The sequence below is a fragment of the Osmia lignaria genome, chromosome 13, assembly GCF_051020975.1.
Source record: "Osmia lignaria lignaria isolate PbOS001 chromosome 13, iyOsmLign1, whole genome shotgun sequence".
Lineage (NCBI taxonomy): Eukaryota > Metazoa > Arthropoda > Insecta > Hymenoptera > Megachilidae > Osmia > Osmia lignaria.
Genome location: NC_135044.1, coordinates 4,226,247 through 4,249,808, shown reverse-complemented (window position 1 = coordinate 4,249,808; position 23,562 = coordinate 4,226,247). Strand labels below are relative to the sequence as shown.

Here is a 23,562-nt window from a genome sequence, read left to right as displayed (position 1 = left end):
GCGAATGTCAATTACATTTTATCCTTTCAGTCACGACTTTATCCTTGGCACTATACAACCATTATTGACTAAATATCGATCCTACTGTTCGTAGAACCAATTTTCATCATGTTACAGTCCAACCTACTTTATGTAGAACAAGTAGCAACTCAGTTACGACCACCATAATTTAGCATCGCAATGCTGTTCGAGGAAAATACAAGATGTTACCAAAAGAGGGGTAATTAATGGTACCACTAATTTTGAAACACCCTGTATACGTCTCAATATTACAGCCACTCAAGGTTCGAATTGAGAAGTATTTCTAATTGAAGTCGACGGAGTTACAAACTTTCTTTCATATCTTATCACCGTCTCGGAGAAACGTGAACCGCTTATCATCTCAGCGCACACAAAATTCGGCTGCATGCGTGTCGTCACATGCCCACTGACTAGAAAACCCATGTTTACCATGACAAAGAGAGAAAGAGAAAAAAGGGAGGAAAAAGGGAACACTCTTCTCATTCTTGGAATGCAATGATCAGACACTTCCAAAAGCAAGCCCTCACCTTTGGCCGGTGCCGCTACCCTGTTCTGTACCGTCGATTGAATCGGATGCTTGTCATAATTCGGATCCTCCACTTCCTGGCAACGGTAGCTCAAGTTTCGTAGGATGCACACGCAATTCTCCACAATTTTGTTGCCGATGTTTGATTTCTCTATAGCGGATCGCACGACGTACAACAAGGCGTCGACCAGACCCTCACATTCGCGCAGCTTCTTCCTCGCGTACTCCCCGGCACTGGACACGTTCCTTAAGACCCCGGAAGCGTTTCTGAACACGGTCGACCAACAGGTCTCCCCGCTGGAAGAACTCGGGTCCCAGCCACTGTGCGGTATGATTATGTTGTTCACCACCATCGTTACACCGTCATCGATGATGGATTTCTTGAGATCCTGCAAGAGTTGAAGTGTGAGAAAGATTGCTGTAACGGCAGCGCTATAATATTTGGGACAACGAGATACGTCAGAGATAGAAGAGGTCATAGGCTTCGATAGGCGTTGCCTCGAATACTGTTATAGTTTTTATTTTCCTCCATTACGTATGCTGATCATAAGTGTAACCGTGTGACAGACGTTCATCGCTCACCTCGCAAGAGGACAGGTTCCACAGCACCCCAGTGACCAGCTCCTTCACGTCCGCATCAGACGTCCTGCGTAAAAGATTGATCAGTGCCGGCACTCCGCCAGCGTTCTTGATGGCCCTCTTGTTCTCGTCGTTCTGCCTTCCGTACGACAGATTCCTCAACGCACCACAAGCGTTCCTGTACACATCCGGATTATCGTGATCCAACAGTTGCACCAAAGGCGGTATGCCACCTAGACTTCGCGTCTTTTGTTTGTTAGGATCGTCCATGTAGCAGAGATGCTGCAGATACGCTGCTGCATTCGCCTTGATTATATTGTTCGGATTGCTGAGGAAGCCGATCACCTCGGATAGATTTGGATCCCTCCATCTCATGGACTTTTGATCGTCGTCCAGAGGGCTGGCCATACCGGGCACAACTGGATGCCGGGACTGTAACCGTTGAAGGTGTACCTCGTCCTCGAACATGCCTGGTGGAACTCCAGAGGTCAAGGGAACCGGATGGCCCTCGTCGTAGGCGGGTATGTCGCTAGGAACTGGCACTGGACCCACGCCGACGCCAGGGCCGTATCCGACGGGTCCGTAGGGGGACGGAGACACGTAACCGTAGGCCACTTTGTTCTCGTCTGGAAGATACATCAAAAGTGTTATAAAACCGGTCGCCATTGTAATTCACCGCGGGTACGCTCGACGAGACGTCTTCTTAGCGTTTCGGCGCGATATGCATAATTCACTCGCATTATCGTTTAGTGGAATATGGAAGTTAAACGACGATAAACGCCGGACGAGATGAAGCTTAGAACGAGAGGAAAGATGAAGAGCGTACAGAATATAATGATAGAGGCAGAGAGAGAAAGAGAAAGAGTAAAGAGAGAGCGAGAGAGAGGAAGGCGTTAAATAAATTATTGATGTGACCCTACCATGAGGATGCTGAGAGGGTTCGCCAGAGTCATCCATATTCCAAGAGTTGCTGATTTGATCTAGAGGGGACACAAAATAACAAACGAACGTCAGGCATTGGGGATAATTAAAGTGAATTATGCTGTAGCCCATGCGAAGACCGGACAAACAGCCGCGCGACCAGCTGCAACACGATACGCTAGAGTATCTCGTTACGGAGATGATCTAGGGTGAAGCTCTGTGACTCGTTCGAAAAATCGTACCAATCCAGGAATCTTCCTTGTGCCCGAAACACATTGAACGTACCATATTGATCTCCAGGACCTCCGGGACTAGGAGTGATACGATAATGATCTTGCAACGCGGGATTCAGACCTGGATCGATGTCGTTGTAACCGCCTTCCACGTATGGTGCCGCCTTGCGCAGGTATTCTTGTGACACAAAAAAAAAAGAACAATGTTATCCTGATCCCGAATCGCTATTCTTTTACCGTCTTTCGCGTAATAAACGTCCACGATATGTAGATGTACACGCGATGGATAAAAATAACTTACCATGCGGCGGTGATGCACGACTGTGCTCCGAAGGACTGTGAGGACTGTGAGGAGAATGCGAGCGTGGCATGTAGATACCGTGAGGACCCGGGTAACCAGGCTGCGGCGGATAGCCAAGATATGGCTCGTAATGCTCGAAACCGACCATATAGGAGTCGGTCGGATACCGTGGATCCGCATGCTGGTAATCCTGAGACATCAACGGCACCGACATGTAGCTCACCGCCCCTGGATCCGGCTCCATGTGGGAAACCTCGCGGACCACCTTCGACACGTTCGTTACCTGACGACCATGGGGTACAGGTGAATTTTAAAAAACATTAAGAATAATTTATTCCCTACAAATACAAGGATATGTAAGAAAATGAGACGAAGGGATGGTAGTCGAGGAAGGGTGGTTCATCGTCATTCTAAAACAATTTTTCTCAACTCTAGTCATTTGTATGCGTTAACAATCTCAAAGTTTAATCTATGAAATAAGAAGAAAATCATTGAGTGGAAAATTGAAAAAGGGATTCTCACTTGTTGAGTGGTTTGTTGCTTATGGCTCCGTATGAGTAATGGATCCTCCTGGACAGACAAATGGGACGAATGCAACGAATGGGTGTCCGCCTGGCCGTTACTTCCGTGGTAATCTGCATCACTCTGTCCGCTGCAAAACGTCCACGAAATAATGATCAATTAAGGGAGGAAAGCTTTCCAACTATCGGTGATTTTTCATTTGTTCGATGGCTTACGTGTATTGCGGCATGTCGGGGCCCTTCTCCTGGAGAACGCGTCTGGAAAAATACAATTGGAAAAATCACTATCCATCCGGTGATATTAAATAATTCTCGCTGAATTAAATACCACAGAAACGAACCAAGAAAAAAAAAATCTTTTAAGACGACGGTGAAAATGATGAACGAAGAATGAAACCCTTTGCGCTTCGATGTTTTACAGAATGGAATTTTTCAGCATCAACACTTTAAATTGCCAATTTCGAGCGCAATGGGTTAAAGGAAAAGTTGCCAAGTAGAAAGACACACGCACCAACCGAAACGGACAACTTCGATTGCAAATAAAGCAAAGAAAAAGTCAAGCAGACAGGTCCGAGAGAACGAAACAAAACGTTCATAAGTGTTTCTAATTACGCTAAACTACTCATCACTTTCAGGCACGCTAAATACGATCGTTAGACACACACGTTGGTTAGTACGACTGAAGTTATTCATTCTGACTGTCATGTGTACGTTTCAGGAAGGAAAATCGATGAAAACGGAGCAAACATCTTCTTCGATCGAATAAAGGAATCTATTAGAATTTTCCATAGACAAACACAGTTCAGAATCGTTCAGAATCTGCTTATAATATTAATTCGCTTATTAAAATTAATACCGTTCGATCGAAGAATGATTGGAAACTCGCTCGAAGGTTCCCGATAATATTGATGGATAAATGATTAAACAATGAAAACGATTGCGATAAATAGTACACTCACGTTCAGAATGACTAACCTCTGTTGGCTTGATTAAGTCATGTTAGTCACCTCTGCGTGATCTCAGTGCGCGTTATGCTGTGCTCTTGTCTCTGCTCGATCCGACGATTCACCAGGCTGACATTAACAATTTCCCAGACAATTAATTAGAATTTCACTCGTCGGTCAACGTTTCAACGTTTCAACGTTCTTCCTAAACGATGTCTCGAGCTAAATTAGCGATGGGTTCCCACACTTGTTCCACATGGATACATTTTACATTCAAACTATTCGCACTCGTATGTCCATTTTGATCAAAGTGAAAGGTTACACTTTGTTCAAAATAATTTGAAAAAATATATGAACAAAAGAGCTAAATTATGGTACTATTACGTGGAAGGAGGGTCGTTTGAAAATGTAAAATATTTTTCTGTGAAAACTTCTCTGTCGTATTAATTATCGATATTTCTACTGATGCTCGTTACGAATCGATCCCATCGCTAAATTAAACGTTGTAACTGTCTTTTTCATCGTTTGATCCACGTAAATATCCCATTATTAAATACAGTGTGGCAGTGAATTAGAGAGAAAGAAGTTGAAGTTTATATCTCTGGTACGTAGCCAATGTGTAAAGAGGGTGGTTGCCAATTAGAGAAGAAGCAGACTTGGAATTTCAAAAAAGTAAAGAGAGAAAGTAGGAGAATTCTTATTAATTGGTCAGTCGAGAGTTCGAGGAGAGAAAGACACTTACAGACAGGAGTCAACCAGCTGATTATTTGACATACCAGCTGATTTTTCGTCTCTTGCCGCTCAGCAGTCGGTGACGTCCCCTGAAAATCATACGGGAAATATATTAGTCAGTGAAATAGAATTTTTTTAAATATCTGATACCGTGCGACACTCGGCGAGGCACGGAGGTGCATTCAAAGGGTGCAGAATTGGAACGTTTAGAGAGGTGCGGAGAAACAGGGTAAAATTCTTGAAATATCAACGGTTGAACCCTCGTTAAACGTTAATTTCATTGCGAGCGAACAGCCGTGTGACCTCTTTGATCATCCCTCCTGCCTGTTGGTCGTTCTTTTTTCAATCTAAGTCGTTAATTGATTTTATCACTTTCGCATAGGCCAGGTGGTTAACCGTGGCAAAGCGTATCGCGTGTAATCACAGCATTAAAAGTAAGAGAGAAAAAGGGATGAGAAGGGTTTAATTGATTTGTCGCCTCGTCGCTCTTTTTATCGCCCGTTTCGATTACCCCTCCCTTCGATCCTCGAACACGTACGCGAACGGAGGACGGAGGGAAGTTTGCTAACGAATTCACCTAACGCAACTACGATACCAGAATTTTGTCGGGATCGAGCCTCCTGAAAGGATCCCCGCCTTGTTCGGCCGTAGTTCCCACAGGCTGAATTCTATCCACCTAACGAACTTCGTTTCCACTTATTGTCTCCCCGGTTGCCCTTTTTCCAAGCGAGATAATCGTCATGCCAGATAGAGAAGCATTCGATACGAACAACGTGTATCGAAGGTGAAAAAAATCTACAGATAAAGCTTAGGATAGTTAATTTCTATTATAAATTAACAACTAAAGATAAGCTTCGATAGTGAAATAATTAGATATTTTGGTAGGGTGATCTAGATCCTCTAGCTTTTCTAAAAGTGTCGAATGTTTCATTTGAATACTGTTGAAACAACCGCGCTCGATCGCTAGTTTTTCGAGTAATAATTATGTTAAGATCGATTAGGAACACCTGTACCGGTGACATCGATTTCTTTTCTTCGAACAAGCTGAATAATCCAGGTCGAAAGAAATTCCCTTGTCCCTTTTACCATCCATTCTTAGGAAAGAAGGCGTGCTCTACGGATTCTCACGTTATTTGCCGTAGTCATCAATTTCTCTTTTTCTTTTTCTTTTTTTTTTTTTTATTCCACTGAATTCGACCACGCGCCCTTAATAATTCCGTCAAGAATCTGGAGCTCGAAGCTTTCCGCTGTGACTCGCGTTTGTTCGAGATAAACGAAGAAGATGAATTGAAACGTACATCTCGAGCAAGGTAAAAGTAGATCGCCCGTAGTGAAGGTTGATTTGATTGGGTAAAGGGTTATTCACCTTTTCCTTGAGGATCGTGTATACAGGACGTCTCAAAAGTAAGTGTAAAATTTAGAAAATGAAAATAATATGAAATAAAGAATTAAGTTAGAATTGTGGCTCTCTCCATGATCCGCCATCCGATGTTAATATTTCTTATATTATTACAAAAAGGGTCCATGTACACGTTGCCCTATTATTAACGATAAGATTTGCAATCCAAGGATATGTTAGAAAATCCCCTAAACGACCCTAATTGCACTGCCAACCGGATGTTGGCCGATTTTACAGGATGGACCCCCAAGTGGCACACAAGGATTCCTGGTTCTACGGAACAAGAGGACTTTTCCGAGCCAGGAAAATCATTCCTGTTTGGCCTGCCCTATTAGTCGCATCGCGACTCAAATACAATACGTTTGAGATTATCCGGACCGAGTTTTATTTAGATCCTGCCTCATTAAAACCGCACCTTTGACTCTTCTTACAGGTATGAACAAAAGCCAGAAGGGAGAGGTAAGGCATTCCAGAGCACGCGTTTAACATGCTTGCTTTGAATACGTCATTTTCAGCGAGCAATGGAGGGAATCTTCCATAAAAGACATTCCGCGAACACTGCTGCGAGAAACGATGAAAAAAAAAAAAATAATAAATTCACCTACGATTAACCTCGTCTGCATGCCACCTGGAATTTTTCTTCCTCCGGGCAAAAGAAAGATATTAAATATCTTTGATGCATAGCGAAGCCCTAACGATGACCATAATCACCATAGGTAATTGTTAGACTTCGTATACGAGTAAAGTTTTCCCAGCCGCTCGCGCCATTGGAAAAGTCGGAAAATATGGGACAACGTCGCCGGAGGGCCTGTCCCGTAACACTGTCTGGCGTATTAGATTTTTTTTTCACGTCAGGACGAATTCATAAGCGGGCCTAGAAGCCTTTAGGAGCGAGACCGGGACGAATACCCCGACGGCGACGCTGCTTCGTCGCTCTACAATCGCGGGGCTGATTTCTCTCGAGCAGAAATAGGCGAGCTGATAGTTTGTGTCAGTATTCCTAGCTTTGAGGCTGGAAAACCATGGAAAATAGGAAAATGGGAAGAGAATCTTACCATCGATCTTACGGTAATTATTACATTTCAAAATTAATGTATATACTGGTAGAATACTTTGATGATCTTCGATAACGCTTGGAACGCAAAATGTACCCGGTGCAAAGGTTTCAATGGGGCTGCAGACTGGCGCGTTCCCATGTAAGATTAAGCGAGAACTAATTAAGGTCGTGGTCACTGTAGTAACGCGAAGCTCGCAGTGAACCAAATTAATGTCCACGTACACGCTTGGAAATCCTCTTTTCGCAATTGGAAGTGTAAAATTGCTGTTCCGACGAAACAGCTCCTTGGATGATTACAAAAACAATCAACTCGTACTTTGACAGAATAAAGTACACGAAAAGGATCATGCTAGATATCCGCTGGAAATCTGGCTAACGAATCATCGATTCCGCATAACCAAACGAGTACTCGTCGCGGAAGTAACACGTTTAACGAGACTGATCCTCTTTACCGCGGGATCTCGTTTTAATTGGCTCGTTTTTCGTTGTGCGGCAAACAGGGATGATATCGCGATGGTAATTAACGGATCTGCTGGCTGTTTCGTCGCGGTTTTAGGCGTCGACTACCTTTTTTTTTCTTAATATTCTACAGGAAGTCGTACGTTTTAGCTACGGTGAAATATAGTACTTATTACAGTAAATTACAGTAATGTTCTTATTTAATCCTTGCACCAGCCAACGTGATTTCGAGGTTGAATTTACATTCGAAATCCGTCGAACGATTCTGAATTAGAAGAACGTGGACGACGACGGTTCGAGTTGTCCGATAAAAAGAACCGAAGCATCGTCGTTGGGTGACACACTTATCGATACACTCGAGGCGAGACTAAACAACGCTTAGCTCGATAACGGAGCTGAATTTATCCATAGAGTACACAAAACCGCGTTTGATTCGGAGTGGCTTGCTTGTTTGAGGAGGAATGTTTTGTCGAGTACTTACTCCAGGAAAAGAAAGTCTATAATTTTAATTATTCTTTGGAAAGTTTCGTAATTGCTTTGAATGCAATTTCTAACCCTCTTAAATATCGCGATCGTTACCTCTTTAAATGTCAAGGTAGCCCTCTAAATATACCGACAGTATCTCTACGTTTATCTTATTGTTAGTCCCACCCCCGTGACTAAACCTGTATCGCAAACACGGATAACGTTTGTTTGGACACGGATTACGAGATAAAAGGTATTTATACAGATCTATACGTCCAGAGTTCGCGTTACACGAAATACATGTATCTACATATATATCAATGAAAGAAGAAACTACGTATCGAACGCGGTTGAAAACAGAACGGAAGCCGGCAGTAGGATTAAAGCGAGGGTCACTTGTGACATCGTTGATGGGCGATGGTAGTGGCCTTGGACGACCAATTGATTTTGCACAGGCTATACAAAAGTGGTCGAGTTGCACGAAACGCGACACGCTACGTTTCGTTCGCTCGGAATTTCATCCACGAGAAATCAACCCTGTTCGATAAGGAAAATATTTCAGGCCTGGAGAATAAAGTACGCGACTTGATCTGTAGGAGAAAAAGTTGCCAATGGACAGATTTATTGGAACCTCCGGTACTATTAGTATCCTTTAGATTGGATTTGCGGTGCTCGAAACGATCGAAACGATAAGAACGCTTTAAGCGCGTACAGCTTTTGCTCGTCGACCGAAAAAAGGGTTGAACGGTTACGTTTTCCCGATCACTCGAGAAATCAAAGAAACGTACGAACAAAGGGGTTGAAAGGAAAAAAATGGAATCGAGCAAGCGATCGATCGAAAGGAAGCATGCTGTAAGTAGGATCCCTCGTCTAGCTCTGTTCGAAGGAAGGGGGTAGATTGAGTTGGTGCTAGGCGATACCATCAATCAATCCCACGTCCCACAAACTATTTCTGGATCGATCGAGTAGCAGAAGCTTGTTTGGTTCGACGCGTTTCTCGATACTCTCTGGCCGCCGCACCGGTTGTCGCGGTGTCGGCTCTCTTCGTGGTCCCCGGACCAGATAGGAACGTCTGGCATCCGGCGAACAGAATTTCCCGTCGCGGCGAACCAATCGTCGGACAGTAAGTTCGCCGATAAAGAAGAGCTTCTGAATCGTCCGAGCAGAAACGGGAACGTTTCGCGAGGTCGAACAATGAGAATCGGTGCCGTGACTAAGCGACCTTCGCAGCAAAACTCGATATGAGGGCAACCATTCACTACACCGGCTCGTACAATCATGCCAACCGGGGATTTAGGTAAATTTCCATTAATTGGATCGAACTGCTTTCCTCGATTAATCCTTTCTCCGCTTACGAGCGAGAAAAATGATTTTCCTATGAGCGCGAGTACTTACCGCCTCTATAATTGTCGCAATTTTTACCTGCTTAATTTTCCTCTTTAAATTCGACTATTTGCGGCAAACAGTGGAATAATGGAAGGAGAATTTGATGAAAATTCTTCATTTTCCGAAGACCAGTGTACATCTAACGGAATTGAATTGTGTAGAACGTGATTGATCTCTTTCTCGTTGACGTGACATGAAATTTCCTTCGAGCATCAGGAGTTAAATAAATGATCAGATATATAATAGGTTTCGAGCGTAATCGAATTTCCAAGGAAATCGTTTTTCCCTGGTATCGGTATCCGTAAACAATCCCAGGGGAGGGCAGGGTCGAGCAACCTGTGCTACCTGTCGCTCGCTTGACGAGCCAATAAAGTGGAGCTGGTTAGAGATCGAGGGAGGGAAGGAACAAGGGGACAGGAAGAACGGACGTACGAGGAGACAAAAATTAAGTCACGCTACCAGTTCTCCGCGAGGCACGAAAAGCGCGTTTGCCAGAGAGGAGACACGGTTCGAGAACACGCGACAACGGGACAACGAAAGTTTGCCAGAGAACAATAGCCCCGGGACAAATCCGTACAATTTTTCCGTGGTGACTGAGAAATAATCCCAGCTCCACGCTTTACCCTCTTTTTTCTTTTTTTCTTTTTTTTTTTTTTTTTAATTACAATTTGCAACAGCCCCCGGAGACTCGAGCAATTTTCGATGGAACGACCGGTACACGGCGCGTATAACGTGTAAGAATTTTAATTAACGATCGACAATTTCACTCACGCTCCCTCGAACGTTTCGCGATCGACAAACGTCGATCCATCGAGTCTGAAACGTTTGAAACATCAGGAAATGACGAGAGCGGCTTTGGAGAAGCATAGATGTACAGGATGTTTAAATGATTAAATAGATATAACAAAAAAAATGATTAATCGTTAATGAAATAGTAAGGTATTACATACATGTATACGAAGTAGGCTTTACAGACACCCTATATACGAGATGCATCAAGGAAGCGGACAGAGAATGCAGAAAGACGCGTGCAGTGGACAGAGAATCCTATCTATATCGAGGAGAAAGAAGGGCGAAAGAGAAGAATAAAATGATAGAAGAAGAAAGAGGTAACGAATATATCACGAGAGAATGAGAACACAGCCGCAACCTCATTCTCCTTTCCGGCTGACGCGTTGAAAAGCTGTGTCCCTTCCTCTACCCCCACTTCGCATACTTTTTTCTCATCCCCACTCCGACTCGGTCAACCCCACGTGACTCGACCGTGCGAACGCATGTAAGGCCGACGACGACGCGGCGCGTGTTTGAATGAATGGCTGCGCGGAGCGTAGTGGGGCAAGGTGGATGCATATACGTGCGTACGATAGTACGAGAGGTTAGTACGCGTTTCTCTGTGTTTACTCCCATACACCGCGCATGACTGCGATCATCACGCGACCAATTCGCTTCCGTTTCGGTTTTTCGGCCAGCCTTTATACGCGAGTATTATCGATGTTGCTATTTCAGTATGATGAATGGTAGGATTTCATTTTCGACAATTTCTTTCTTTCTTAAAGAGCAACGACAGCGTGAATGATTCTCTTGAGAGGCGACGATTTAAATTGCTTTATCATATTGAAATCCGTAGCTTCCTTTTTTGAAATTTTAAGGGTACCCTTAGGCGAGAACGGGTCTTTTCCACACACCCTATATATCGAGAAATGTGAACGTGGAATAATTGTAAATTGGAATAATGCCAATGCTTTTTCGACTACAGAATCCAATAATATGTATCGAAACTCATTCATGCGAGAAAAGAAAGGTATACACAATAGAAATATATCCTTCGATAGCACCGGAATGCATGAACAGAAAATAATTTCAGTTGTGTATACAACTTTTGAAAATTATTTCTTATACACCGACGTGTATCATCCATCGAATAAAAGTATATCCTTCGAATTTTCTCATTTTCCATATTCTAGAAAATGAGAACGAGTTTATGGACTTTCTTGGTGTATATATTTTTACGATAACAAAAGACACCATTCTCTACGATCTTACGAAAAAAGAAGGAAAATAAGTTTGTACTTTGTCATGCACATTCAGGACTTCTGTCTTGTGATCTAATAAAACTGAATGGGAAACAGGGAAAAGCTGATTTTCCCAGCCGTTGGCCTACAATTTCAATAGATAACACCGGGTTAAGTTACAGTTTTCTTTCTTTCAATGGGAATATGTAGTAATAATCGTAGAGAAATTCAATGTTACAACCGCGTTTCTTTTCCTTTTTCTAAATGGAATTATGCATATTTGATAGGAGAAAAGTGCTCTTAGTATTCAACATTCTTCCTTGGAGACCATTTGAAAAATATTTTAATCTTCCGTTCTTGGTCAAATTACAGTTCTCTAAAATATGACTAAATGAAAGATTCTTCAAATAGTTCCATTAATGAACCTCTGCATAGGTACCATTAAAATTACGCTAGTAAATAGAAATAGAATTATTCAATTGAAATTATTTCGGGTGCTTTTATATTATTATTCGTCTGACAAGCTCGATTTAAGATTTATTGGCAGCTGTAGATTTTCGCCGCTATTTTATTGTCTTACGTCGTTCGAACTGCTTCGATTCGTGCCGATTGATCGTGATCGAGACTCGGATTGCTCTTTCCTCTAACCACCCCTTTTGCACGGTGAACCGGATAAATTGAATGAACGCTGCAAATAATTTTCCCTGCTTACTTTTTCCTCTCATTTCCGCCGCCATTTCCTCGTTTTTCAGATTCTTCGACGTGAAATAGCTAATTCGATCAAAAACGTCAAATAATTCAGGGCTCGATCTATCGATCAATTTCAATTATTACCATAGTCAATGACAAATTTGGGAAATTAATTTACCTATATTTTTTATCTTTTTTCAACAATTTAGTTCGGTGCAACGATAACAACTCATTTGAGGATTTCTAGAATTCTCATGATCCCGGATTTAACCGAGGCTTAATTAAAACCTAATCTGGATCATTTCGTCGATGTTTAAAGTTCGACGAAAGCTTCTTAAGTCCTGTAATTCCAGCCAATCCTGGGATCGTTTCATTTTAGTTACAACTTCTGCAACCACTAATTAACCCTTTATCTCATAATTTTTCCTGATCACACACGCGTTAGAATTAGCCCTAATTCAATAATACCGATCATTCTAATTCTAGAAGCTCGCAAACATAATTATTCTCGGTAATCTCTTTTCCTATACGCGGTCATCGAAGCGTTAAGAAAGAACGTTCCAATTCTCCGTTGCTGTTTCAGCAAATTCTTAAGTTCTCACGTCGAAATCAAAAAGGAGAAAGCTTGCGCAACACGGCAAACCTTCGGCTTGCAAAACACGTATGATCAACGCTTTTTCGAGTCATCTTATCGCGATACTTTCACCGCGACGCAGCTTCTTGGCATCGTGTAATTATGCAACGTTTGCATTCCACGACGATTGCCAGTTGAATAAAATTCCACGGATGTGAATCCGCAGGCTTACGCGGCCCATTAACGCTCGAATATCCTTCCCTGAATTCAGACTGAAATCCGCTGGAAATTTATGTTTCATCTGTCGCACAATAATTTTTTCTTTACAATTCTATCCTTCTCCGGGAACGAACTTTCCAGCCGTCGACAGGCAAACTTTCGACTTCTTTGAAACTTTGATTTTCCTCCATTTTTTTTTTCTCTTTCCCTTCCCGTTGAATCTGCCGGGGACGGTAACGACAAGCTTCGATGAATACAAAATTTATCCGATGTCCAAAGCAAACCACGGGAATCGCTAATTTCTCGGCCAGAGAGCCGTTCGATAATTTATGAAACGCCGCTTTTTATTGCATTATCCCCAGTTCGAGCGTCGTTATTTCCGCGTCCGGATTACCCGCGAGCGAGGAAACGGAAGAAAGGGGTAGGAAAAGTTTACGATACCCGCGGCAATAAATATTTCACCGGTAACAGCCGTCGGGGAACTCGGTGCGTGTGTTTTTTAAGAGAAGTTCATTTGAAATTGGACGAAAAAAAAAGGAGAACGAGCGGTGTGCACTGATTTCTCCACCGATGTTTTTCCAACCCTTTTAGTGCACGGTTTATTAACCCTTTTTCCTTGCGTTCGCGTACGTGTTCAATTGGCCTCAACGAATCTTCGTTTCCCGATGCGGATCGAATTATCGGGTTTGATTAAAATGTGAAAATTACTGGGTTCGCCGGGCTAGTCTCGTTTTTTTTTCTCCTCGAACGCGGTGAATCTACATCGGTGCAGAAGCGGCGCAATAATACGGGAAAAAACAAATGAAAATTGAAATTTGTTTGAACAAGAAACACCGAGCGCTATGCTTATTTAACTCGGAAAACTGTTCGTCTCTTCTCTAGTTTTATTAGTTAACATTTTCAAGGGAAACATCAAGAGCAATTTAAACGTAGCCAGGGTCGAAAAGATGCGTTAAACGATCTCGTGTGAAAAACTAGAAACCCGAACGGAACTCGGCCAGTTTTTTTCGACCTCTCCGAAAAGTAGTTCAACCACTCGTGGAGTCCGTCGTCGTGGTAAATCCGAAGCGTCTAATTAGCCCGGTGCGTTACGCTGCCTCGAGACGGCTAATTTAAGTTTCCAACCTCCTCCTCCACCTCCTCCTCTTCTTCTTCTTCGTTTCGTGCATTCGAAATCATGGCCCGTGCCATGACACGCGACTTCCCTCTGCATCTGCGCGCATCAGAATCAAACTTCTGAACACACCGTGCATCTTCCACCGTAAACGCGATACTCTTGTCAAATCAAAGGATTTATGCTAATTGCGTATGTATTTATATACTGTCTGAGAATCATAGAAATTACCCTCAGCCTCGGTCGCGTACTCTAAGGGTTCTCAGATTTGTTGACTCCATGACAGAATGAAAGGAACGCGAAAAATTGACACGCAGAGAATTGAAACAATAACGAGGCTCGTTGTCCAAGAGCGAACAGAAGATGCCGGGTAATCGTGTCCCATTCTTTCGAACGGGCCTCTTAAAGAATTTATGGAATTCGTTTCCTACTCTCCCTGTCCCGCGGGACCACTGACGGTTTTTATTCCAGCTGAATGGCCAGGCCAACGTACCTCTACCGTCCTGGTCTTTTCGTAAATTATACACTCGCTCATTACAAGCGGGCAAACACCGGCCGTACGCGTCTACCGCGCCACGTTTGATCGAGATTTAATCAGGTAATAACGAGTCGATCGTACTTTCGGTGGAAACACGTAAAACGATAGATATTTGAGAAATTTCTACGATCCTAACGTTCCATTAAAAATACCTTAAGTGGATGTTAAGAAATACCGAATCTTTATCAGAGAATTGTCCATGAGTCAGACTTCTGAAAATACTAGAAAGGTGTCCACGTCATTCGAGCCTTCCATTACGATCAATCGAGGAATTGATAAGAGTATTACCAATTATCCGTCGTTTATCAATAACATTAGCCGCAAAGCTGATCGAATATATTTTTTCTCGTTTCGAGTAATTCTCGAGCGAGATAAGGTTCGTAGAGCTGATCGATTCGCTCGAGGGAGGTGTAGGAAGAGGAGTGTACGACGCTCGGTGATATTAAACGTTTCGAATACGGGAACGAAACGTTCCCGGGAGAGATAAAAGAGATAAACCTGGGTAAAACTGTAGGCACTGAACGAACGTCGTTACTGTACGGCCAACTTTATCTTCTCGCCGGGCGTGTCCTTTTTGTTATGAATTGCCGGAGGATTACCTGTCGCTACGATTCCCTTACCCAGCCCGCTTCCTGTATCGATTTCGCGGCCCTTCCGATCGAACTTAAAACCCTCGGAATCGTTGCACAGGTGAAGAACGTTTGTACAAGAAAATTTCAGACAATTCGAAGCTTCGACGAGCCGTTCGTACGTGCTAGAGCACTGGCCGGGATATAGATTGCGACGATAAAACTCCTCGCCGCGGTACTGATCAGCGACCAAACGATTCTTCGTTAGTGAAAAGCGTAACCGATACGTTATCTCATCGCCAAGAGTTCGACGAGTGATCGATTTAATAACTGGCCTTCGATTATTCGCCCATAGAATCGAGACTAGGACACGGACAACGTTATTTCCGTGTCGAACAATCCACGCTCGGTCACCGTTTCGGTCGCTCTAAACGTTCAATGGTTACATCTGCCACGGCAAATCTATTCATCGGTCAAAGAGGGGACACGCGAGTGTCGGGACCAAAGCATTGTCACAGCCGTGGACCGTTCGATCGGGAATTAAATATACCTGATTCAATGAAACTTTGTCCTTTCTTCCCTTTTCCTCTTTCGTTTAATATAAAACACTGACCTCCGTCGTGCGATTCATTTCCTATTGTCTGTCCGTTAATACAGCAAGGTTTATCATTTCTATTCTAGATACCTTTTACTGAAGAGAATTTCGTTAATGGACGTCCGGACAACTTGTTGCTTGGTTATTTGGGGAAATAGAAACAAGCTCGATCGAATACCGTGTTTCATGGTTATCCGACGGTTCCAAGCAGCCAAGTTTGTGGTCTATCTGGTCGCGGATAGTTGTTGAAAGATTATCCTGTTTTGCTACCGTGACCAGTGAATCCAAGAGCGGCGCAAACCTCCGGCTAGACCACACGCTCCCTTTCAAGAAACTAGCTTGCTCGGAACAAATTACCTTCCTTCGACAAAACAGCGAAAGCCGTTTATTAATTTCGTTCGAGTAATTGCGTGTACCTGTCGACTGTTATCTTTGTCTGTTATACCAGAACGGTGTAACTTTACCCTCATCTAACCGGATACCTACAGGGTGGTCACGGTTTTCTAATTACAAATAACAGTCCACGTTAGGAACAGGTTCGGGAAACGGCAATTATTGTACAAAAAAAAAAAAGAAAATTTAAATGATGTAAAAAGAATTAAAAAGATGTCTATAGTTTTTCAATCCACCACTTAAGCTGTCTAATTATGAACATCTGAGTTTATTGATTTGGCTGGCCGGTTGTTAATGACTCCACTGTGCGTACGTGCGGCCACGTTAATCTAGATAGTAATAATAAACAGAGTGCCAAGTGGTAGTCGAAGATGCGTCCCGGGAGCGCACACCCTCCAACGTGGGGAACAAGCTCGTTTTATAAACCCTCGTTATAAGTTATTTTACTACAAGTAGTTTCGGTCCCCGTATACTAATCCTTGAATATACGATGCTTTCCTCCCTATCTACGTTCTCCTAGCTGTTCCACTCTTTCGGCTATTAAATTGCATCTAAAATTCACGTATTCGATTACCTTTCTTTGGAAAAAGAGCCTTTCTTGGCTGATTTAATAATTCATAGCGTTCGCGCCAGTTATTCAAATAGCGGATCGATACGATTTTCCTACGTATCGATTGCGAACGATTTTTCGAAATAATTCGATTACACTCGGTTACGTAGTACCTTCTCGATTTGAATTTCGTTGGAAACGTAATCATAGTAGCAGAAACGGACGGGAAACCCTTTCCATCGTTAATTGCCGCGCGTCTCGCCGTGTGATCCTATTTTCCATAAAAAATTAATTCCTTTGCTTGGGCAACGGGCTATATCGCGTTCTCACGTTACCTTTCAAAAGGTATCTTTCACAATAACGACTCCTTTTCAAGTAGTTTAACACCTTATCATCTTGTGAATAAAATACTGCCTTTGTTATTGCATTAAATATATATATACAGAGCGTTATTGTGAAAGAGTACAAGTTAACCTAACCTAACCTAACTATAGTTCGCAACCATTGAATCATAGGTTAGATTTTTCTTTCATTCTGTTTCTAACCTTTATGGAGCTCTTTACTCTGGCACAATTGCATAGGATGTACACATTTGGTTCATCTTTTCATAGAAAGATCAAAACGTATCGGTGTACGTTAACCCGGCTATGCGTCCTCAAAGAGGGGCATAAGTCAGGTCACTGAATGCTACCACTTTGAATTACGTTGGCAAGCGTGCGGAGGACGCGCGGCATCGGGTGTCGTGTACGCTTCAAAACAAAAACAAAGCCCGCGCCTACTCTCGAGAAAAAGCATTGTACGGAGTAACAAGTGCCTGTACAATCGTACAGTCGACTACTGCCGCGGCCGAAGATTTTTTTTTTTTCAAAAGCCGATCGTTCGACCGAACAATGATACCGGTGTCGTTGACAACCGAGAGTTTCATTCCTGCACGGCTTCTTAATGCCAGTCGCGTTGAACCGGTTAAAATCGCATCAAATTTGTCTCTTGATCGACAGGATATCAATATTAAAACGAGAGTCGAATCAACCCCAACGTTATCCTGATTCAGAATCGATTATCGACGCGCGATTATCGCGCATCAAATCGATTTCAAGTGGTGCAATATTTCTCCATTTCAAAGCGTCATAGTTATCAAACGAGAACGATAAAAAATGATATACGACTTTGTTCAAATGCCGATGATTTTGTTTGATATTAATTATCGTTCCTTTGTTTACAATCATACATCCTATAAATTTCATGGACGTATAGTGGTTGAGACACCCTTATGGATGCGTAGAATGCCTTCTCTGTATTGGCTAGCATCCCCAATGTATTCTTACCTTCAGACTCCTCGATTTAATCCCAAATGCTATTTCTACGCGATCGTGTTTGCAGGTTAGAATCGAGTACCGTTAAACACTGTTCCAGTGACAGTTCGTATCGCGTTACGGAGTCGATTCAGAGAAACGGATCGACTCGTTGCCATGTTCAAAACGCTTACCTTTTCTACGATATTTCCCACGCTGGGAGTCACCCGTCACATTCCAAGAAGCTTTGACGCACGACTTAATACCGGAGACGAATACACGAATTCGTCATCCACCCTCCTTGTCCACCACACCACGTTCCTGCTGCACAATTCGTTCACGCACGCGAATCGGGATTCTCTTACGTCGGTACGAATCGTACTGTCACTCGTGTAATAATACTATCGTTGAGCATCGAACGCGAACGGAAGAATACGAATACCACTCGGAAAAACTTTTTTGGAACGTATTCTCTTCTCGCCAGTCAGTCAATTTCCTTCGAGAGAGAAGGAAAAATGCTACGCTCAAAAAATCGTACGAATTGCGTGGTGTGTATTCGGCGTTGATAGTTCCACGAAAGCGTGCCGACTGAGCGACAATATAATCTCATGCCAGCAGACACCGCCGCCGCCGCCGCAGAGTCGAGATTTCCTCGCCGGGAAAAACACGCACACAGTCAGCCGCGTTCACACGAAGAAATCCTTACGACCGGTGATTGCCGTCTCACACGCCGAAGAATCCAGCGTGCGATAATACGTTCGATCGTAGCCGCTGATAGTCGAATCCTCCCGCACCAGGATCTCTTTTCGAGATTTCGAACATCTCCTGTACACACGCTCTCCGCTCGGGTTTCTTTCCACCGTCTCGCCCTGTTTCTTTCTTTGTACGAATCTCGTCTCTCACGGATAGAATTGAAATTAACTCGCGCGAGTAACACTGGTCGTCTCAATGGCCCTTCGAAGACGTCCTGGCATCCTAATACGAGCGTCGTTTCTGTACTTGGTCGTTCGTTCTCCTCCGGTCGGATCGACGATTTCCTTTTTGAATTCGTTTTTCTTCGTTTCAAGAGACAAGAAACAGAGGTATACACGCGCGATACGTGGCTCTTTGTAAGAAACGAAAGAATACGGAGCACTGGCTGCACTTTTTTTTCCTGGCCGTAATTGTTAGGCCCGTTCGCGCGACAGTCCCGGCCGATACGGGCTCATAATAAAATTTCGTCGGCTATCCCTGGTTCGCGGAACACGATTTCGAGCGTGCACGTGCGGCAGAGTACGCAGAAACCGCAAGTTTTTTTACGGACACATCCCCGACTTGTCTCCTCCTCGCCAACGCCTACACGATACACATTGCACGCAGCAACGACGCCCCTACACGCCGAACGCAGTGGCTCTCAAACCATGGCGTCGTCGCCATCAATTCACCGACAGAGAGCGCAGTAAAGCTGCGTTTATAAGACGGAAATCGTCTCTCCCCTAGAACATATTACGTTTCATTATCTTCATTGATTTATTAGTCGTATTGCCGTTGATATCATTTCAACAAGGGGTATTCTTTTAGAACATGTATATACCTGCTAAAAAATAGCTAGAGGAATAAAATATCGTACCTTGTGAACATTTAGTGTAAAAACAAAAATTTCCTAGCTAGTAGAAAATGAGAAATAAATACTAGGAATACTAGATGCGTACAGGGAACATGAAATTTGTAATTTCAATATTTTATTTTGGAAAATAGATATATCATAGTTAGAATATAAAAATATAATAAATATTTATTGGCATAGAAAAATGTTTGAAAAGATCATGTCTCTGATACACTCTATTCTAATTCATATGCTTTTATAATACCGCAACAAAGATTTATAAGCTGTATGTATTCACTTCCACCATCTAGCAGTCTGTAATTACATTCCTAAAATAATAGAAAATGAATACTATATGCTATTTTTCACATGGGAAATAACTTCAAGTACTTACCCCTAGTCTATCTGCAATTAAAGCTTTCTGTTTATCTGTAAACTCATTGGAATATATGATCCTATCGCTAAGCTGTTCAATCACCTATAAAAATTATTAGAATTCAGAATACTGCATTATTTTAAGAAAAAATTACTTATAGCAAAAAGCCTTACTTGAGATGCAGCATATGCTTCTAACATAAATTCATCAATAAATGCCTCAGCCTTACTATAATCTTTTGTTTTACATACTTCCAACAATTCATCAATCCACTTGTCAGGGACAATCTGTAATCATCTCATTTTATGATAACATGAATTATTACTCTTCATACTATTAGCAAAAAATTATGCATTACCCCAATAATTTCAACAATATCATCAACAGTAATCTCAATATCTTTGCCCTTCAATTTTGTAATAGACTGTAGACAAGTGATAGCACGTCTCAAATCTCCACCTGAGGCTTCAACAATTTTTAATAAAACAGGTTTGTCTGTTTTTAAACCTTCTTCTTTGCATATATACTCTAATCTCTCAACAATCTTTTCCTCCCCCAGTGGTTTGAATCTGAATTTCGTACAACGCGAAGTGAGTGGTTGTATAATTCTTGATACATAATTACAAATTAAACAGAAACGGGTACTGTGGGACTCCTTTTCCATAGTACGACGAAGCGCTGCTTGTGCGGCAGCAGTCATACTGTCCGCTTCATCCAAGATAATAATTTTGAAAGGAGGGCAACGTTTTCCACTGAAATAAAACATTACTATTATGAGACAGAAATTGTCTGAACATTATACAAACATTGCATATAATATGCCTCAGATTTAAGTTATTATCACTGAAATTACAGAAGTAGCACATAAGATATTTGAAGAAACCTCATTAAATTTGTCTGCTTCTAATACAGGCTCAAAAGTTTAAAACTTCACGATACCTTTGATAGCCTACACATAGCATCTTGCTTTTTAGTTGGTAATAAGAGTTATTAAAATACTTGATTATAACTCCTGATAACAACTACATTCCTCCAACAATCCATATGTGCATTACTTCAATGTAACTCTCAGACCTTTTACTATACACATCATTGGCATTTAATAATGAAAAATATTTTAACATTTTTATGGAAACAAGTGAACTTACTCATCCCTCATGCCACCAGCTGTAAGCTGTGCAAAGGACTTAATCTTATCCCTCACAACCTGGATACCTCTTTCATCAGAAGCATTTAATTCTAATATTCTTTCTTTGTAAAGACTACCAAACAATTGCCTAGCTGCTGCTAATATAGTACTTGTTTTGCCAGTTCCAGGTGGACCATAGAATAATAAATTTGGGAAGTCACTACCACTTAAGCATTGACGCAATACTTCCACTACTTCTCCTTGTTCAACAACATCCTCCACAGTTTTTGGTCGGCTATGCAAATAAAACAGAGCTTAATATATGTATAACAAAGATTCTAAATCTATTATGATTAAGGTTACATCAGTGAATTCTTACTATTTCTCTACCCATGGTGGTGGAGGCCCACTACGTTTCTCTTTTGTTCGTGAAGTCGAAGGCTTTTTAGGCGCTTCGGTACCTAATTTTCCTGTCTTTAAGAAAGCTTGCATGATCCTCTTGTTTCACACCTTCCTCGATACATTTCAATTAAGGCGATGCTAGCATGGAAGCCAAACTTCGAATTCCGCGTCGGTAAAACAGTCAACGTTTCATCGAAAATTAGGCCGAACAGAAACTGATTTAAGCGCCACCTCAATTATCGCATGCTATCAACTAACGGCATACTATGCTACGTTACCTTTCGCATACACCTAAATGACACGTGTATGCTACGATAGCTATATGTATAAGTACATAATTAAACAATACTGACCATGCATTCATTATTATTAATTTTCTTTCCGTAAAATTGTAGTTGCAATGTGATACACTTCAGAATCTGAAAGGTATAGTTTCTGAAAAATATATAACAGAGATTAAATTTAAAAAAAAGCATAAATTTCGCAGCCATTTCGCTCGTATCATTTGCTGCATAATTAATAAATGTACCATAGAAATAATGCTACAGTTATTAATTAGTCATCAAATAATAACGATTGCCCAGGTCTCACCACGAGGAGGTTGCTGCGGTTTGGAGTCCCGCCCTACCTCATCCCATCCACCCTCCATTTATGCAAATTTTTACTTTCATTCAATAATGAATTCCTCTCGAAAATTGTTATAAGAAAAATATTTGTTAGTCAACGTGGCGAATTTCTATCAAATGAAAAGCAGAAATTATGTGTTCTGTAGACAAGAGCGAGATCTGGTGCCTGACCAGAGTCATGGATAAAGTCATGGCCTTTCCAATGTACAACGACTCTGCTTGAAATATCTTCGCCAGGGTTGATTTCTTTCTACCACTGCGTATCAAACAACTTCGTTCTTTCTAAATTCCATATTTTGTGATTTTCTTTTTATTTTATTTTTAACCGACTTCGAAAAGAAGGAGGGAATTAGTCATTTGTAATTAGTCAAAAATCATACAAGTTCCTTTTTCAGGAACTATAAAATTACTATAGTTATACGTTCTATATGGTAATATTGCAATCCCGAAAATACTTTTCTGAATTTAAACTATTGTTTCCCAATTAAAAAATATATAAATCTTTTTATAGTAGCTCTTAGCTTGATATCGCTTTCTAAAAGTTATCTTTAGAAAACGATATCAATTACCAGGTCACACCACGTGGAGGTGGCTACGTTAGTGACCCACCCTAAAATCATAAGAACGTGAAACCATTCAAAACAGACAACAAAATAAAAATTTAAGCAATACAATCTTGAAATAGAAAATAAAATTAACATCCTAATATCAGAAACAAATGAGAAAATAATAATAATTTAACAATAAATTGCTGTAACGGAAAACATAATTATTAGGATTAGATATACAATAACGTGAAACCATTCAAAACATCCAACATAAAATAAAAATTTAAACAATACAATCCTGAAATAGAAAATAAAATTAACATCCTAATATCAGAAACAATTGAGAAAATAATAATAATTTAACAATAAATTGCTGTAACGGAAAACATTATTATTAGGATTAGATATACAATAACGTGAAACCATTCAAAACATCCAACATAAAATAAAAATTTAAACAATACAATCCTGAAATAAAAAATAAAATTAACATCCTAATATCAGAAACAATTGAGAAAATAACAATTCAATAATAAAATGCTGAAATAGAAAATATTATTAACATCATAATTCCTGTAACAATTAACAAAATAACAATTTAACAATAAAATGCTGAAATAGAAAATATAATTAACATCATAATTTCGATTACAACTGAAATGAAAAATGCTGAAACAGAATATATAATTACCATTACAATCTCAGAGTAGGTTTTAAATAAATAGAACATAATTAAAATAAGAACATGAAATATAATTGATGTGCAAATCAATAAGAAAAAAATAATTTATTTCAATAAAGCAATA

At 41.3% G+C, this 23,562-nt stretch overlaps 2 protein-coding genes and 1 long non-coding RNA gene across 15 annotated transcripts in view; 1 reads left to right on the top strand and 2 right to left on the bottom strand.

The window, feature by feature from the left end:
* p120ctn (adherens junction protein p120) overlaps nt 1-19,480 on the bottom strand; it is a 30,974-nt gene extending 11,494 nt beyond the window's left edge. For 2 of the 13 annotated variants that reach the window (XR_004580907.2, XM_034319877.2), the window contains exons 1-10: nt 18,285-19,480; nt 4,789-4,867; nt 4,110-4,175; nt 3,319-3,360; nt 3,104-3,233; nt 2,582-2,864; nt 2,333-2,458; nt 2,047-2,106; nt 1,130-1,752; nt 549-936 (exon numbers count right to left, since the gene is read on the bottom strand). Coding sequence is in view for 12 of the 13 variants with exons in the window: in XM_034319877.2 (XP_034175768.1) it covers nt 549-936; nt 1,130-1,752; nt 2,047-2,106; nt 2,333-2,458; nt 2,582-2,864; nt 3,104-3,233; nt 3,319-3,360; nt 4,110-4,175; nt 4,789-4,820 (1,750 nt within the window). In the remaining variant the exon portion in view is untranslated. Of the gene's footprint in view, nt 1-548; nt 937-1,129; nt 1,753-2,046; nt 2,107-2,332; nt 2,459-2,581; nt 2,865-3,103; nt 3,234-3,318; nt 3,361-3,443; nt 3,922-4,061; nt 4,176-4,788; nt 4,868-18,284 lie in introns of those variants that run through there. The other 11 variants (XM_034319882.2, XM_034319885.2, XM_034319884.2 and 8 more) reach the window with 11 other exon arrangements.
* On the top strand, nt 9,143-16,632 carry LOC143305999 (uncharacterized). Its single transcript, XR_013063263.1, has 3 exons — nt 9,143-9,455; nt 10,519-10,653; nt 15,942-16,632. It is a non-coding gene; the product is annotated as an uncharacterized LOC143305999 (long non-coding RNA).
* A 368-nt stretch (nt 19,481-19,848) lies between the features above and the next one.
* Nucleotides 19,849-21,761, bottom strand: LOC117602206 (replication factor C subunit 4). The gene is made up of 6 exons (XM_034319932.2): nt 21,560-21,761; nt 21,200-21,475; nt 20,410-20,803; nt 20,225-20,338; nt 20,070-20,153; nt 19,849-20,004 (listed from the first exon to the last, which is right to left on the bottom strand). Exons 1-6 carry the CDS (start codon nt 21,670-21,672, stop codon nt 19,912-19,914), a joined length of 1,074 nt encoding a protein of 357 aa, XP_034175823.1. The 5' UTR covers nt 21,673-21,761; the 3' UTR covers nt 19,849-19,911.
* Between the last annotated feature and the right edge of the window lie 1,801 nt (nt 21,762-23,562).